This window comes from Lissotriton vulgaris, chromosome 8 (assembly GCF_964263255.1).
Source record: "Lissotriton vulgaris chromosome 8, aLisVul1.2, whole genome shotgun sequence".
NCBI classification, from domain to species: Eukaryota; Metazoa; Chordata; class Amphibia; order Caudata; family Salamandridae; genus Lissotriton; species Lissotriton vulgaris.
The window spans coordinates 1,172,322,945-1,172,340,045 of record NC_141696.1 but is presented as its reverse complement, the minus strand read 5'-3'; the positions used below and the strand labels follow the sequence as shown (position 1 = coordinate 1,172,340,045).

The 17,101-nt window shown below is 45.5% G+C and overlaps 1 protein-coding gene across 1 annotated transcript in view; it reads left to right on the top strand.

The window, feature by feature from the left end:
- INTS6 (integrator complex subunit 6) overlaps positions 1–17,101 on the top strand; it is a 462,066-nt gene that overhangs the window by 379,561 nt on the left and 65,404 nt on the right. The window contains exons 13-15 of the mRNA XM_086935031.1: positions 309–435; positions 13,694–13,836; positions 14,303–14,537. Of these exons, the coding sequence (XP_086791157.1) occupies positions 309–435; positions 13,694–13,836; positions 14,303–14,537 (505 nt within the window). The remainder of the gene's footprint in view (positions 1–308; positions 436–13,693; positions 13,837–14,302; positions 14,538–17,101) is intronic.

Below are 17,101 nucleotides of genomic sequence, written 5' to 3'. Positions count from 1 at the left end.
CATTGGAGGATAGCGTCTAAGCATGGTCAGGTTATGTGATCATACTATCCAGTTTGTGTTTTTTAGTGGGACAGCCATCTTGGTAGGGTATCTTAAAACATCTGCTTACCTTGAACTCACGTGATTCCTGTGCTATGAGCAATCAAAGAGTTCAGTCGGAGGCTGTCTCAAGTTCAAAACCGATCTCAATTTTAATCCCTCCTACTGTAACCGAATATTAGAGACAAAACCTTAATAACCAGCATTTACACATTGTGACTCTTGTGAAATAAAATGTTTGTTTTTCTTTTGTATTCCTGTTCCTGTAGGATTTAAAACCTCAGACCTTCAGAAATGCTTACGATATCCCCAGAACAAATCTGTTGGATCACCTGACAAGAATGCGATCTAATCTTCTAAAATGTACACGCAGATTTCTCAAAGGACAAGATGAAGGTTAGAAATATTCTTTTATCTTCAGGCAGTTTGGACTGCTACACAGCTTCACTTAAATACCAGAAGGTGTAAGCTCTTGTTTGTGATATGAAGAATATTAATGGGTGCAAAGTATAATTTAAATGTGTATTTAAAAAAAGACTTTAGCAGAGGCCTACATTTCATAAGTATCGTCTTTACAAGCCTACATTTTCCTTGTTTTACATGAAAAGTGTTCTATTATATATTTAATTGGGTTGGAGAAGGGGGTCCGTTGTTGACATTGCAGGGTTTAGACATTTATCTGTAATCGGCGTCCCCATTCCTGAGAGTGAGTGCAAGAAATGTAATTCCTCACCTTCTAAATATCCTCCCAGTGCCAGACTGGATCCAGTAATTTTTCCACAAATAAAGCTCTCCAGCATCGCCAGGTAGTTCCTGGCAGCCACAGGCGCAACAACTATTGTTGTAGATGTGATGGCATCTGAGCATATAGAGTGCCAACCGATGCACTGGAATCCGTTCCTCTTTTTCTGTGCCTGATCTAGAGAGTTCTGTAGCTCTTCTTAGTGCATCACTGAGACATTTCTTCAGCTTCTCAATGGCAACTAGGTAAAATGAATTTTCCTAAGAGTTTATGGTTTGAACCTAGTCAAGGCTGCTGTAAGATGTCCATGTCAGACACACAAGACATCTGCATGTGGCCTCTTGGATCTGGTCATGATGCCTCTGTCTCTAACTCCAGTTACTTAAGGCACTTAAATGCATTCATAATCATAAACCAGGAAGCAATCTATTTTTGGCCAAGGTCTGCAAAGATGCGTTGAAGCATTTCCCTTTATGCAAGTCCCCTGTTTGAGAACAATCTCCCTTCAGATCTTCCCAAAGAAGAAAGAAGTAGATCTCTTCTAGTGAGCTGTCCTGCTTCTGGAAATGTGCAGACACCCAACACTGTTCTAAGATGCTTGGGTCTTCCTTGTCATTGGAGCAGAATCCCACCTTAAAAATCAAGCCAGAATTTCCAACTCTGTTGGTCGAGCCCTTCCAAGTTGCTATGCTGCATCTTTTCAAGGCTGCTCCATTGCCCTCTGAGCCTCCCCCTTGATGGTATGCCTCGTTCTCTGTGGTTTGAGGACTCTAATCCTGGCGCTTCCTGACTCTACTGCACCTTCAGCTCCAGTCTCTGCTTCTCCAAAGAAGTCAGAGCCTCAGTGTGTTAAGTACTGCCTAGGGTGTCCACACCGGAATCACTTTTTACCCAACTTTCAAAGCCCTAAAGTCGGCAGACATGATTTGAGTGGTAGTTATTGCTTGTTTTGATAATAAATTCATGAGTCATTTGCTGAAACCCTTTCAAGGGCTGCAGCTTTACTCCGATGGAAGAGCTTTGTGGGTCAGACTACTGTGCTCGTGTCATGACTGATAAAGATTTTGGCTGTAAAGATAATGACTCTGAAGCAAGCAGATAATCTCCTCTCCTCTTATAACATCAACATTGGCCTCTACCTCTCCAAAAGGGTTAGCCCATACCCCTCTGTTCCTCATTTTAATGAGGAATCTTCTCCAGCAAGTTCATACTTAGGCTCTGTTTTGAATTGGATAAAGAGCCCTGTGGTGCCATGTTGCACTGATCTGTGCCCCCGACCAACGAGGAGGCATCTGACTAAGGTAGCCGGCACCTCTGGAGAACTGAAATGACACGCAAATTGATTGGAGGGACACATTCAACAGTTGAGATCTGGAGGCACCCCTGGTGATGGAGGCATTGCTTTCTCAGGCACCGCTGGCTTTTAATACATGACTTGGCATACAGTGTCAGCATGGTGCGCAAGCTCATCACACCTAGCAGATTGTAGGTCATATTGAACCGGAAGCCATGTCTGCGTCAAACGCCAGAAGCCTCTCCCAAATATCTGCAATTCTCTGAGGAGTGAAAGTCTTCATGGGTCTGTCTCTGGTACCACCCTTAGAAAGATTCGCCTTTACATGGATATAAGATGAGACTTCTGGGCTTTGAGTGTAAAATCCAAATCATGGAGAATGGTCCTAGTGCTCCGATGTTCCTTGACCAGTGCTTGGAGATTTGCCTTCACAGACTCTCCAACTACTGGTAGGTTTGTGGGAACATATTGTGCGGTACTCCAGCCAAAGCGTAGGATGCGAGCTGATGGTGCTGGGACAACACAACCAACCTCAGGTCACGTCTGTGATGAAGCATTGGCAGATAAAATAGACTTCCTGAAGGTCCAGGTATGCTAGCAATCCCCTGCATTGGAGACTAACCGGTCTTGGTGCACGGATACCATTTTGAACTTGTCCTGCCTAATGAACATATTCAAGAGACAAAGGTCACAGATGGATTTGCACTTTAGTCCTTCTTGGGGACCAAGAAGTAAGGGTAGTAGAATCCTGTGTCCCTTCTTCCCTCAGGCACCACAGTTAGTCCATTTGAAATTGTGGACATTCTTAGCTACCAGGAAATCTGCCACAAATCCCATTTAAGTGGCTACCTGGATCAAGATTGTTCATTGGTGTTGGAAGGTCCGTACCCATTTCAGTCAGACTTTTCAGATCTTCAACGATTCATACTCTCTTGCCTAGCAGGGCTTGTCAGTGGCTACTGTCAAAGGTTTTTTTTTTCGTCAAGCTGATCCACCTTCAGTCTCCCTGACGTGCCTTATCTATTTAGGTTTCCAGTATTGATGTGTTTTTTAAAAGGCTCACTGTGTATGTTCTCTTACACTCCATTTATTGATACTCAATGGGATCTAAATATTATGTTGACTTTTCTTATAGTATTCTGTTCACGCCAATGCACAGTTACCTGGTTCGACTTCCTACTTTGAAGGCTTTTCTCTTGATGGCAATGTCTTCAGCCCATAGTCAATGAACATTAGGCCTTTTGGTTTGACCGACTTTCAAGGCATTCTTCCCCGATAAACTGGTTCTTATGTCCTTCTCTGTTCTACCAAAAGTTATCTGGCTTGTCCATGGGCGAACCAATCACTCTTCCATCCTTCTTCCCGCTTATTAATCTCCCCACAGGAGCTGCTGTATTGACTGTTTCACTGGAGCCAAGAAGGGCAAAGGGGTGACCAAATAAAAAAATGCACCTTAGGTCATCCTTTGTATTAAAATGCTACTCTTTGGTGAAGAAAGTCTCTTTGGCTGGCATTCTTAACATAGCTTCGTGAAGTGGGCACGTGTTTTATTGGTTGCTGTTCTAGAAGGTTTTTGTTGTGTCCTCTCTGCATTCCTCAATGCAGCACAGAAAAAGCAGCCTACTTGATGTGACATACTTGCATCCAAAACAGATGGAGTCACAGTTGATCCTCATTGTGCCACTTGGTCACACTGAAGATAAATTGCTGAAGAAAATATTTCTGGATCTAGAATGATATATGGAGGTTATTCATAAGTTGAACATTCTGCAGGAAGATAATGTAACTACAAGCAATATCGCTACAAAAGTTAATTAACTTTCATTTTGATAATGATGAGGGATTACTTGAAGTATTTGAGAGCAGTAGATGACCCTTTGCAGCAATTGATTAGGAAACATAAGTATGATCGCATAGACAACTGAGAGTAATTGATAGTACAGCAAGAGCTAGTAGGACAGTAGTGCACAATTGCTAGTGTGAGCATGAACAGAAAACATGTTGGTTTAACAGCAGACAATTACTGTTTATGTATCTTGACACAAAAAGTAGTGTACGCCTTCCTAAGGGTCTGCGTTTTTACATGTTAATAAGTCGCATCTTTTAGTTCTCACCAAGTCCTAACAGTAAATACATCTAACCCCATGACCTTTTAGCACACTTTTACATTTATTTTCATTTAATCAACAAAAAAATTGAGACGGCTTGTGTTAAAAAAAAAAGTGCACCCCATAATTCAATAGTGCGGGGAGGCCCATCGGATAGCAGTATTCCTTACCTTTGAATTTCCCAGGCGTCAGACTGGATCCTGAAGTTTTTTCATAAGCAGTATCCCTGCGTGCCCGTAGGTTGCACCAATCGGCTCTGGGTGCGTTGTGCACACAAAGTGACGTCCGCAGTATCTATAAAGGTACCACACTATGCGCCCTGACATCAGTTCTTTTCATTCCACACCAGCGCTGATCTCGAGTAAGGAGACCCCCTCAGTCACTGTTTGACTGTATTTTTTCAATGTTTTGTCAATTTCTTTTGAGGTGTTTTCCTTCTGGAGTGATAGTGATGTCTGCTAGGAATACGGTATCCAACCCCCGCGACGGCTTGAACCTGCCAATGTCAATGAGGGACCAGCGCCTTGTCTGCCTGTGGTGTTTGGAGCACAGCCACAGTGCTAAGTTATAGTCAGATTGCCACACCATGAATTCAAAGGCTTCGAGAGAGCAGTCCCTGAACTTCATGATGGCCCCCGGAGTATTCTTGGAGCCCAGAGTCTGCTTCGTCTCACTCCAAGTCCTCTGGACATTCAGGTAAGAGACTCAAGAAGATAAGGAAGTCGAAGAGTTTTCGACTTCTCCCTGTCCTTCTGCTAATGACTTTCGATTGTTCGAGGCCTGACTTTGTGGTAGAGATTGCACATCCCTGCCTTTCCGGGAGCCAGAGCGACCACTGCCCAAAGTTTTATGAGGCCATGCACCTCATATTAGGGAGGCCTGACCCCTCTGGTGTGCCTTCAGGCCCCAATGGGTTGTAGGAGGGCACATCTGGGTCCATGTCGGCGGCTCCAGCTCTAATGGACCCCCTCGGATTCCTGAATCCTGACAGTCACCAGTTGCACTATCTTGATCTTCCCCGATGCCGTTCCTGATGTTGGCAACGCCGGCCCCATCCTTATCCTAGACTCGGACACAGAGCTGGAGGTACGCCACCCAACATCGCATCAGACACCTGCAGGAGCTGCGCATCCTAGATTGGAGCTTGAGCCCTTTGGGTTAGGACTCGAAGGGATGGAGGGTTCGCTGGACACTGAAGAGGACCCTGAAGAATACCTGCCATAAGAGACCCCCTCACATGGACTGTTGTGAGAAACTTGATGAAGCGAGTGGACTGGATACTTCTCCAGCTATTGGTATGCTTTCTACTCCTGCCATGGCTATGGAGGCGAGGTTTCCTACGCAATGGTGGTGTGTAGGGCTGCTAAGGCCCTTGCCCTTCAATTGCCCTCGGTGACAGTCAAGACTAACATCTTGACAGAGGTGTTGCAACTGAGTCTTATTTGAACCCCTAATCCTGTTCAGTGATGCCCTCACTGATGTCCTGTTCCTAACCTATCACAAGGGCTCCTGTGATTAGGAAGATCGCTCGCCATCATCGACCCATGCCAGGGGACCCAAACTTCCTCACCCAACACCCTACCCTGGAGAGCTTGGGGGTCCCGGACTCCACTTCCCAGGGCACATCCCTACTGCTCCCCTGTACTAAGAATTCAAAAGGCTGAAGAAAATGTTTTCTTCTGCCAGCCTAGCATTGTGGTCTGTGACCACTGCATGACTTTTAGGCCGCTACTCCCACACTCTGAAGGGACAAGGTTGTGTATCTGCTGCAACAGGTCTAACCCCGGGTATAGGACTACGCTACGCTCGCGGAGCATGTGTAGTGTGCGCTACTACGCCCTACGTGAATTGCACGTAGCATTGTGCAAAAATGCTTAGTGGGCACTTTTTGCTTGCTCGTGGTCCTCAACGTCAAGTTGGCGACCGCGAGCGAGCAAAATCTACATCCTGGTGAGACTTTTTCCTCGTTTGCAATCAGCAACATAAAGTTGCCGATCGCGAGCATGGAAAATATACCTCCCAGCGAGATTCTCAAAGCAGGGAGGTCAGGTTTCTCCTTGCGAGTGGTCGCGTATGCTCGCGACCGCTCGCAATGAGAAACTACCAGTCCGCATTGAGAAAGCTGCCGCTAGAGTACAGATATACTCGAGCGACAGAAAACGACCGCTTGCACTGTACAAGATGCTGTTCGCACTGATTGCACAGTGTCGGATGCTTGTCCACACTGTGCAGACAGTGCGAACAGCATTTTTCCTACCGCACTACGCAGTTCGCGTAGCTTGCGAAGTGCACTTTGTGTAGCTACGCGTAGCGCTAATACGCAAACTACGCCCAGGGTTAAACAGGTCCCGGAGGAGGCACTCTTCCAAGTCACTAGGCAGAGCGGTTTCATCAACAGTGGCCCTGAAGCGCTACACCTGGTTGAGAACGGCTGGCTTTTTGGGGCTGCCCAAGCTTCCCTTATGGACATGCCCTTCAATAGCACTCATCTCTTCGGAGACGGGGCAGATTTGGCACTGGAGCACTTTAAGGACTTGTGGGCTATTGCCAAGTCCTTGGGCCTCTCAGCAGCCCCACGTCACCCCCAATCTGCCGTTCGCTCCTTTAATGGCAATGGAAGAGGCTTCCAACCATGCCAATGCCCAGCAGTCACTGAGCCAGTTATGCTTCCCAGCCTTTGCATGGATGAGGGCGTGGAACCTACAGACCTCGTCACTTAGCCAGCAGTCTGGTCAGTTTACCACCCCCTGGCAGCTGCAGCCTCCAAGCCCTCCTAACCTTCCCCTTTACGATCATGGGCATCTAGTTGGTGACAGGATTCACCACCACCTGCCACACTGGCAGTCCATAACATCGGCCAAGTGGGTCTTGCAGATTCTCCATCCCTTTATGCCACCATCTCATGACCGGCTGATGGAGGATCGTTTGCCCTTGCTTCACCAGAAAGGTATGGTTCTTTTGCCCCAAGGGAGCCATAGAGCAGGTTCGGGTGCCAGAAGTATTCCCATTACTTTCTGGTTCCCACAAAGGGCAGAGGCCTTCGTCCTAGCCTAGATCTACAAGTCCTCCACTTCTTCCTCTAAAAGAAGAAACCAAAGTCTCCATTTGAAACCACAGGGAACCCGACGTCTGACTTTCACCCTGCACCCGGCTGTCCCAGTGCCGCTGGTGGTGCAGCTCCTCTGCTGGTCATTGGCCCCTGCAGTGCTGACCTTAACTCCAGGAGCTCGGTTCCCACAATAGAGTGGTCTGCTCGTCAGTAGACCCCAACCGAAGGCTCCCTTAGCCCCATTGGCTAACGTTGGGCCCCTGCACTCTGCAACCGGCCACCCGAATGCCGCTGGACGTGCAACTCTAGTGTAGAACTATTGATGTATGGGGAAAAAGTGAATTCAGTTGCAAAGTATAAAGACATACTTACCTTGTATGTAGAACCCTTAGGGTGTGGTGACTAGGCATATCACCTCCAGTACTAAAAAGTAATCTAAAAGTATTTACTGTATGATACAAACTGCATTTAAAAGTGATACAACCCTGTAAGAATTTTAATTTCAAGCACAATTGCATTTTCCTTAACAGTCTTGCATTTTGAAAGTATATTCTACTCACCTGTGCTAAGTCCTGCTTGGTTCTAAAATAAAACCTAAGTATATATTTATACTTATCTAATTGGCCTGGATTCTGTCTCTGCGTGTATTTTTCCTTGATTTGAGTGAAAACAATAAATGCTTAACACACCCTCTGGATAAGCTTAACTGATAACCCACACAACGACAGTTGGTACTTACCTAATTTAGCCTCTGCTATACCTCTAGGGACTCCCTGAACACTATACCTTAATGTGGTATAGTATATACAGAGCCAGCTTCCTACAGGTGTTCACTAAGGTGATGGCGGTGGTTGCAGTTCATCTGCGAAGGTGAGGGGTGCCAGATTTCCCCATCTCAACGACTGGTTGTTTAAGGAAGGCTCACCCAAGGTGTCTCCCACCACCAGACTATGCCAAACCTCCTGCACTCACTGGGGGTCACTATCGGCTTGTCAGTCACACCTGACTCTCCCTTTCATCAGAGTTGTTTTGGATACAGTGCACTTTCTGGCTTATCCCCCTGAGTGGCGAGTCCAGGATATTCAGATTATGATACCGATGTTTCAGTCTCTATCCTGGATTTTAATGTGGCAGATTCTGAGGCTGTTTGGACTCATGGCCTCCTCCATCCTGCTTTTGAAGCATGCCTGATTGCATATGCTGGCTCTGCAGTGAGACCTGAAGTGGGGCTCTCCACCGTCTTGGTAGAGGGTACTGCAAAGAACCTGCAGTGGTGGCTTATAAACCATAATTGGGTGAGCGGCAAAACCCTCCTCCTTCCCCACAGTTCTGACCGAAGTGACAGATGCATCACTCCTTGGATAGGGCACCCATCTCGAAGAGGTGGAGATCAGAAGACTCTGGTCCCTGAAGGAATATGGACTCCATGTGCAATCAGACTGGCATTGAACGCCTTCTACTCTCTATCGGAAGGCTGGTTTAGGTATTCATGGACTACACCATCGCTATATGGTACTGCAGTAAACAAGAAGTGATGTGGTTGTGGACCCTCTGTTAAGAGACCCTGCGTTTCTGGACATGGCTGGAACAGCAGGGCATATCCCTTGTGGTTCAACACCTGGCAGGTTCACTGAACACCAGGGTTGAGAAATCAGCTGGCAATGCCTAGCAGATCACAAATGGCATCTCCGTCCAGAGGTGGCTCTAGGTCTCTTTCAGTAGTGTGGAGAGCCTTAGTTAGATCTGTTTGCCTCGGTTGAAGGCGCAATGTCATCAGTTTTGCGCATTGGAGTTTCCAAGGCGGCTCGCGCTCAGACTCTTTTCGTATTGAGTGGAGCTCAGTCCTCCTGTAAGTCTTTCCTTCCTATACCGCTCCTGCCCAGAGTTCTCAAAAAACATCAGGATCAACTGTGCCCAAGTAATTCTTGTGGCTCCTAACTGGGCACGGAGAGTCTGGTATCACAAGCTTATGAACATGGCCATTGATCCTCCGATCGGGCTGCCCCTTTTGAAGGAACTTCTGTTGCAGCAGCAGGGGAGATTCCTACACCCAACATGCCCCCTCCGCCTTCTTGCATGGAGATTGAGCGATTGCAGTTGACAGCTTTTGACCTTCCTCCCGAAGTCTGTAATGTCCTTCTAGCAGGCAGGCGACCCTCCACCAAGACGGTATATGCCTGCTTTTGAAAGAAATTTATGGCATGGTGCACAGAAAAATTTATTGATACCCTTTCTGTCCTGCTTTGTGATATCCTGCCCTTTATTCTTTCCTTTGCCCAGCGGGTCTCTTCTCTGGGCACCCTTATGGGATATCTTTTTGCCTTGTCTGCCTTCTTGCGGCTGATCCTTGTTTAAATACCCTATTGTGCATAGGTTTTTCAGAGGTCTGGTCCACCTCTTTCCTCCATTGCCATTAATTATCCTTCATTGGGACGGTAATGTGGTTTTCACTTTTTTGATATGTGCTCCTCTTGAGCCTCTCCACAACTGTCGCCTCAGGCTTCGCACACTAAAAACAGCCTTCCTTACGACAATTGCATCTGCCTGTAGAGTGAGTAAGCTGCAAGTCTTAACATCTAAGCCGCCTTACCTCTCAGCGACAGTGGTGCTCTGCACAAGGAAAGGACCTCCTTTCTGCCATTTCATGTAGGGCTGTCCATCAACTTGCTGACCTTCTGTGGTCCTCCAAACCCCTCTAAAGAATAGGAGTGACTCCACCATCTGGACCCAAAGAGAATGTTGTTGTTCTACCTTGACCACACACAAGAGTTCCTGGTGGACAACCAACTCTTCGTGGGGGATGTTGGTGCAAAGAAAGGCTGGGCAGTGCAGAAGCAAACAATCTCTCACTGGGTTGTGATCTACATCAAAATCTGCTACGCACTGGCCAAGAAGCCACCCCCTGAAGGCATTCCACGAGAGCTAAAGCTGCAACCACTGCGTTAGCACGCAGAGTTCTGGTCCTGGACATCTGCCAGCCAGCAGCGTGGGATTCCCTGCACACGTTCACCAAACATTACTGTCAGGAAAGGCAGGTCCGTGAAGATGGGCACTTCGCTGCTTCGGTCCAGCAGTTTTTCCTTCTGTGAAATTGGTCCCCAGACCCACCACTGGGGTGGTATTGCTTGGGTATTTAATGAAAGGTGGGGAATCTGTGGCTGGAAGTCTCTATCAGATAAACAAGTTACTTACCTTCAGTAATGCTTTATATGGTAGAGACTATATCTAGCTGATTCCTTACTGGCACATCCATCCTCTCCGTGGACAGATTTCTAGGATCAGGGCTGGTCCCTTTCAGGGCCCTAGTTTTTCCACACCAGTTTGTGTTCTTCATGGCTCCACCCTGCTGGTGTGGAACGTCGTGCATAATAACTGATGTCAGTGCACCTCGATAGGTGCTGCAAATCTCTCTTCCGGAACCAAAACATACGCCACCTATTGGCGCATAGGGTTAATGCTAACAAAAAATCTTACAGCTCCAGTCTGATGCCTGAGGAATTCAAAGGTAAGAAATCTGTGGCTAGTTAGTGTTTGTATCAGATATGGTGTTACTGAAGGTAGGTAACTTGTTCAACATGTAACAAAGGTTCCTTGTTCAAATATTCTCCCACATTGCTTTGGAGGATTCCTGCCCATTCCTCAAAGCGTTTGACAGCTCTCATCATCTCCATATTAGCTGTCCGAAAAGGGTTGTGACAATATTATGAGACATAGATACTAAGCATCACATCAGTTGCTCGTTTATATATAGTGAAACAGTCATGGTTTACTATAGGCATTATGGAAAGCTCCAGTGGAAGTGCTGTGGTCAAGAGGACACTCTGATATAAGGTGTCTCCTAGTGACTATTCAGTGTACGTAAGTAGCGGTGTCAAATCCCATCTAGCCTGTGAGCAACGATTATCGACCGGGCATGAACCCAAGTTGCATACTTATCTATGTAAAGTTATATCCTGCATAGACCGCTTATGAGTGAAGTAAGGGCATTAATGCTAATTCTCTCACTTCTAAATCACAATGTGGAATAGCTCAGACGTGTCTTTGGTTCACCTTATGATCATCACAGCTATATGACCGCCCTCACTGCATTAGTGTTTCAACAAACCCGTCTCCATCAGTCGTTTGTTAGCAATGTTCCGTTCAGTTTTGAAAATTATAATTTACTGCCTATCAGCCTTGTCACTTAAATCATGTCACTAATGCAAAGTTGAGATGCAGTACTAAGAATTTATCTGCAAGTTGAGACAAAGTAAAGTAATTTGACTGTATTTTATCATTTTAAAAGCACTTTCTTGACGTTAAGTAAATAAAAATAGAAATGTAGTTACTTGCTACGGCTTGCTAAGGTGAAGGGCCTTCATTTACAGCCGGTGATCGAGAGATGGGGCAAAGAACTTTAGGTTTTCTTTTTCACAAAATCTATATTAACAGCTTGTGTGCTCATGATGAGCTCAGCTCGTCATGAGCACATGGTGGAGAAGTGTGGCTCAGGGGTTAGAGGCGGCAGACCTGGAGCTTGAGTTCGGCCCGGGACCAGGGTTCAATTCTCCGCCTCGGCGGGTCTTGGGCTCAAAATTCCACGGACTGGTTAATTCTCACTCCGGTGCCTTCTCGATTCACGGGTTCACACTCTGCGACTCTGGGCAATAGCTTGCTTAATCTCCACAACGGCCCCTCGCGGTGGGATGCCTGGCTTTCACCTTGTGGATACCCTGCCAGGGTTATCTCACAGGGGAATACCAGGACGGGTTCCCTAAGCAAGCGCTGAGATGCCCCAGGGTAAGTCGTGCGCTATATAAGTTTCATTCATTTCATTTCATTTCATGAGGCACGGTGGCGCTGTGCTCATGACGAGCTGAGCAATGGCACAGAACAAGAGCTGTATTTACACTTCAGGAAATCAAAAAAGTTTTGGCTCCAACCTTTTATACCATTGCAGCAAGTCCTGCTATTGCCTACAAGCACACAGTTCATTATCTCAAAGGTACAACACCAAAGATAATATGAACTTATCCTTTAAAATCCACTGCTCAAGCTACCTCCAGTAGAAAAAACTGCTTGAAGCTGAAGAAGTCTGTTTTTCTGAATAATTCCTGTTACTGCCCGATAGCCTGAGGAGACACATTCCCTGCTCTGACTTGAACAGCTGCCTTGTGTCTGGAATGTAGAGAGTCTTCTTATGACACACATGGTTTACTGTTGTGTGAGGAACTTAATCCAAGTAATATTGGTTCTGAAGAGCTGAAAAGAGCCTGTCTGCTTGCGGGACATTGCTAACTATAAGAGGGAACTTTCCCTGAGGCTCATGAGTATTGTTGTGCTGTGAATAGCCCAAGACTTGGTTGCTGCTCAGTGAGATTGAACAAAGGTGAATAGGCTCACAGAAACCAACCTTGAAGTATATGCTATCTTTGTTTGGAAATTGGTGATGCTGCACATCGTATCAATATGTTGAGATTTCAAATCACCAGCTGCATCAAGTTGAGGAACTAATCGCGCCATGCATTTCGAACTTGCTTTAAATAATGGTCACAAGTGATATCTCCATCAAGTCAAGCATCTTCACTGTATGTGAAGCCTTGAGTTTTTGACCCCCACCTTTGTCGAACAGTGCTCTGTTATTTGGCCCACCATCTGGCAAGACTTTATCTGAGCTTTGATCTCTTTCAAAGAGATTCGATACTCCTACCGGTTGTAAGAAGCTTGATCTTTGCACAGTGTACCGCCTTTTGGTATACTATATAGAGTCCTGTCCTCTAGAGTAAGCCTTATGGGCTTACTCTGGAAATCCCAAGGTGCTCTCTAAGTGTATAGTGTGTTCGAGCAGCCTTATTCTTATCAGAGGAGAGTTAGGTATCTGCCTGATAGTCAAATGATAAATTTGACTCAATAAGGAGATCCATATTAATTTACATTTTGAGTTATGGATTTTTACAGGTTGAAAAATCAACACAGTGCCATTTCTGAAGCAGTAGTGTTATCCTGTGGAGGAAATGTGTATTTAATAATTGTTAGTAAGTTAGAAACATAGGTCCTAAGGACCTCTCTCCCCTCTTGTGTTTTGTAGTAAGTTGAAATTTGTATTACATTTGTCACATGAGGCGATATCTCTGTACAGTTGGGGTGTGCTGAAGACTAAAGGAAGGTTAGTTGTGCATGTTGAAGCTTAGAACTTTAAGATTGCAGGCCTTGTGTCACTATGCATTTCTTCATGGACGCAGAACGTGTATGTGTGATGAGAATATGCATGGGCGCTCAGAAGAAAAGGTGAATGTTTTGATTGGCTCAAGTTTACCAGTACTGTACATAGACCGTCTTAATTACTTTAGATGGGTTCTTTTATTTAATAATAAAAGTCTTACATTAGGTCAATAAACATTAAGGTTTTTTTTATTATTTCATTACATTCTGCTACAGTGGTATGTTGAATAATGTTCATATCTAATGTTTCTGTTGAACAGATCAGGTTCACAGCATTCCTATTGCCCAAATGGGTAATTACCAGGAATACCTCAAACATATACCTTCCCCTCTCCGAGAACTTGACTCAGATCAGCCACGACGGTTACATACGTTTGGGAACCCCTTCAAAATGGATAAAAAGGTAACTTTAACATATATTGTAAAGAATGTCTATAAAATGGAGAAATTAATTTTCTAGTGGACATGAGTAAAACATTGTTAAATACTGGTCCATGTTTTGAGTTCCGCAGATAGCTTGCCTTTTTTATTGAAAGAAACCTTGTTTCGCCCCTACGGCGTTATCGTTTAAGACTCCCATCCAACCCCCTTTTCTTGCTTTCCGTTAGCAACACGAGCACTTGAACATAAGGGGATTTTCTTCAACTAGCCATTCCGTCTAACTGAATGTTGAAAATTAGGCCTTTGTTAAATTGTGGAAGACAGATAAGTTGTGATATACATCTGAATTTGGCCTCTTGATATCTGTGCATATTTCTTTACTTACCTGACATTTGCAGGTATATATTTAAAGATCTTTCTAGTTGTTTTCAAATGCAGATAATTGTGTAGTCTAAAGAGACTTCCTAATATATATTGTTTTGTTACAGGGGATGATGATTGATGAAGCAGATGAATTTGTGTCAGGCCCGCAGAATAAACACAAACGACCAGGGGAACCAAACATGCAAGGGGTTCCAAAAAGACGACGGTGTATGTCACCCCTATTGAGAGGTTGGCCTCAGACACCTGCAGTACTAAACAACCACATAGGAGGAAAAGGGCCTCCAACACCTGTAAATCAAGTTCAACCAGATATTATAAAACCTATTCCCATTCATAAAAGTAAGTTTCCTTTATTTTTTTGTCATTTGTATGTTAAAGCATTAACATCAATGTGTCCATTCAGGCATAAACTGTTTGTTGCCATCCTAGTGTTATCAGGGAACTGACAAATGTCTGTTTTCCTCTTTTCAATTACAAGCTAGTTAGGACTTAAAACACATAGTTGTGGAGATAGACTTATTAACATGGTTTTAAAGTACTGTACAGCAGTATCAATTAGGTGTACCCTTGTGCATGTGGGTTCTCTCCCTCCTATACTCTTTATGCTTATGGCCTTAATCGTCTGTTTCTCATCACCTGATTCTTATGCAAACTTTTGGCCAGGTGTGCTCTTGCATATTTCTTCTTGTAATGGGGTTCGTTCTTGGCTTCTTCATGAATGTAGGACTTTGCCCATGCTTATTTCTTTGTTTTGTTTTCATCCCTTTATATTATTCTTTGGTGCCTGCACAGCTTATAATTGCGTCAGTTGATCGTCAACGTATGTGTCATCTGTTTTTCCAACTGCAGTGATCTGCCTCTGCCAATTAAAATGGAACATGTACTCAGATAGAGAAACCGATGAAATACCTAAAAAATGTGTTCGAGGCATGTGGGCTGCTGAATTCATATCTGTGCATAGATCACCGCCTAGTGTTGGGTCCGGATGATTGCACATTGTTGTCCTGGAAGAGTCTTCGAAGTATTACGAGATAGGTGGCTCCTCCCTCAGGCTACAGTGCGCATGGGCATCCTCAGATTGTTTTTCTCCGCCATTGAGTTCGGATGTCTTTTCCTACTCTCCAAGTTCGGAATCTAGAAAACTTCTTGAAAGTCCAAAAGGCCTTCGGATACCGTCGGTATTGTTAAGCGCTCGGTGCCGATGCACTTTTTACATCTCAGTTGCACTCCAGTCTTCGAATCGGGCCGCGGGGCCTTCTCGACACCACGTGGACCGACCGTCCATGGAACGCAGTCCGTTCAAGTACTGCCCTCAGTGCAACTCATAGTTCCCGCTCACAGACAAGCATCCAGTGTGCAACAAATGCCTATCTCCGGATCACAACAAAGATAGTTGCCTTGCCTGTGCCCAGTTCAGATCTAAAAAGTCTATTCGGAATCGACGGGCGGCGAGGCAAGAAATGCAACGTTCGGCGCCGGAGCCCGATAAAGTCTTCGGGGATGAAGAAGATCTAGCGAGCGCCGAAGACTCAGACCGAGACGACGAACAATACTCTGAGGCCGACTTCGAATATTACCCCGAAGAGGAAGAACTAATCGTCGATCTCGAAGACTATGATCAGGACATCGTAGCAGTTGAAGACGGCTCCGATGACGTCGAGGGGCGAACCGTGAGTACACCGCCCCATATAGACACTACACCTCTATCAGAGACTCAGGTCGAGGCATCGCCAGCAGGCCTTAGCCGAGACCAACAACCTCGTTCTACAGCCCCGCCATATCGCTTGACTAAAAACATATCGAAAGAGCCCTCTGAGACACGTCACACAACATCGGGTCCATCGAGACCGAAACTTGTCGACAATACGGTCTTCGGACCGAATTACGTCGAACCGAAGGTGTCGAAGCCTAAAGGCGTCGACTCGAAGGCAACAGTACCCTTGAAACCAAAGACCGTCGAGCCGACATCGAAGACATCGAAGACAAAAGCAGTTGAGTCGAGCTCCAAGTCAAAGGCCGTCGAGTCAACCTCGAAGCCAAAACACGTTGATTCAACACAAAAATAAAAAACGACGAATCAACCTCCAAAAGGCACATCGAATCGAGCAAATCAGCCTCAAGTATCGGCAAAGGGAACAAACCAGCCTACGCCCAAAACTAGTGTTGAACCGAAACCGAAGGTGGACGAAAAGAGATCGGTCGAGCTGAAAACCATCGACCCGAAAAAGGGCGTCGACCCGAAACAGCAGGCTCTAAAGCAACAAAAAGACTATCAAACCGACAACCCTGCTCGGTCCGATAAAAGTTGTGAAGCCACCAAAGGACGTTCAACCAACAAAACCTGTTGAAAACCAACCAAAAGTGATATAACCACCTAAATCGGTCGAGGTGCCAAAAACCACTGAACCGAAAAAACAAAAAGCAAAGGTTGGAACACCAAAACCAACAACTGTGGAAGAGGAGCTTTTTCACCCAGATCCCTCCACAGACAACCAGTCAAAAATCTACATTGATCCAAAAACTGGTAAAGTGACTGTCTATACTAAAAAGAAAAGGTCTCTACCAACTCAAGACTTTTCCAGGATCCCCCTAAAGAAAAAGACTGTGCTACCTCTCCTATCCTCTTTGAACCTATCACTCCTGCTATGCCTACTACTCCTTATACCCCAACCTCACCAACACGCTCTGACTACAATCCTAATGAAGATCAGGACACAGGTGTAGGTTTTGGTTATCCACAAAACCCAAATACAGAGCCAGACACGCAGCCATGGGGTACAGGAGGGGAACCAGACAGTGAAGGGATTCTGCCCATTACAGACCCTACAGTATACCCTACTAAGCCATCACCCACAGAGGATACAGTTGCATTTAATTCTGTTAGATAGAGCAGCAACCTACCA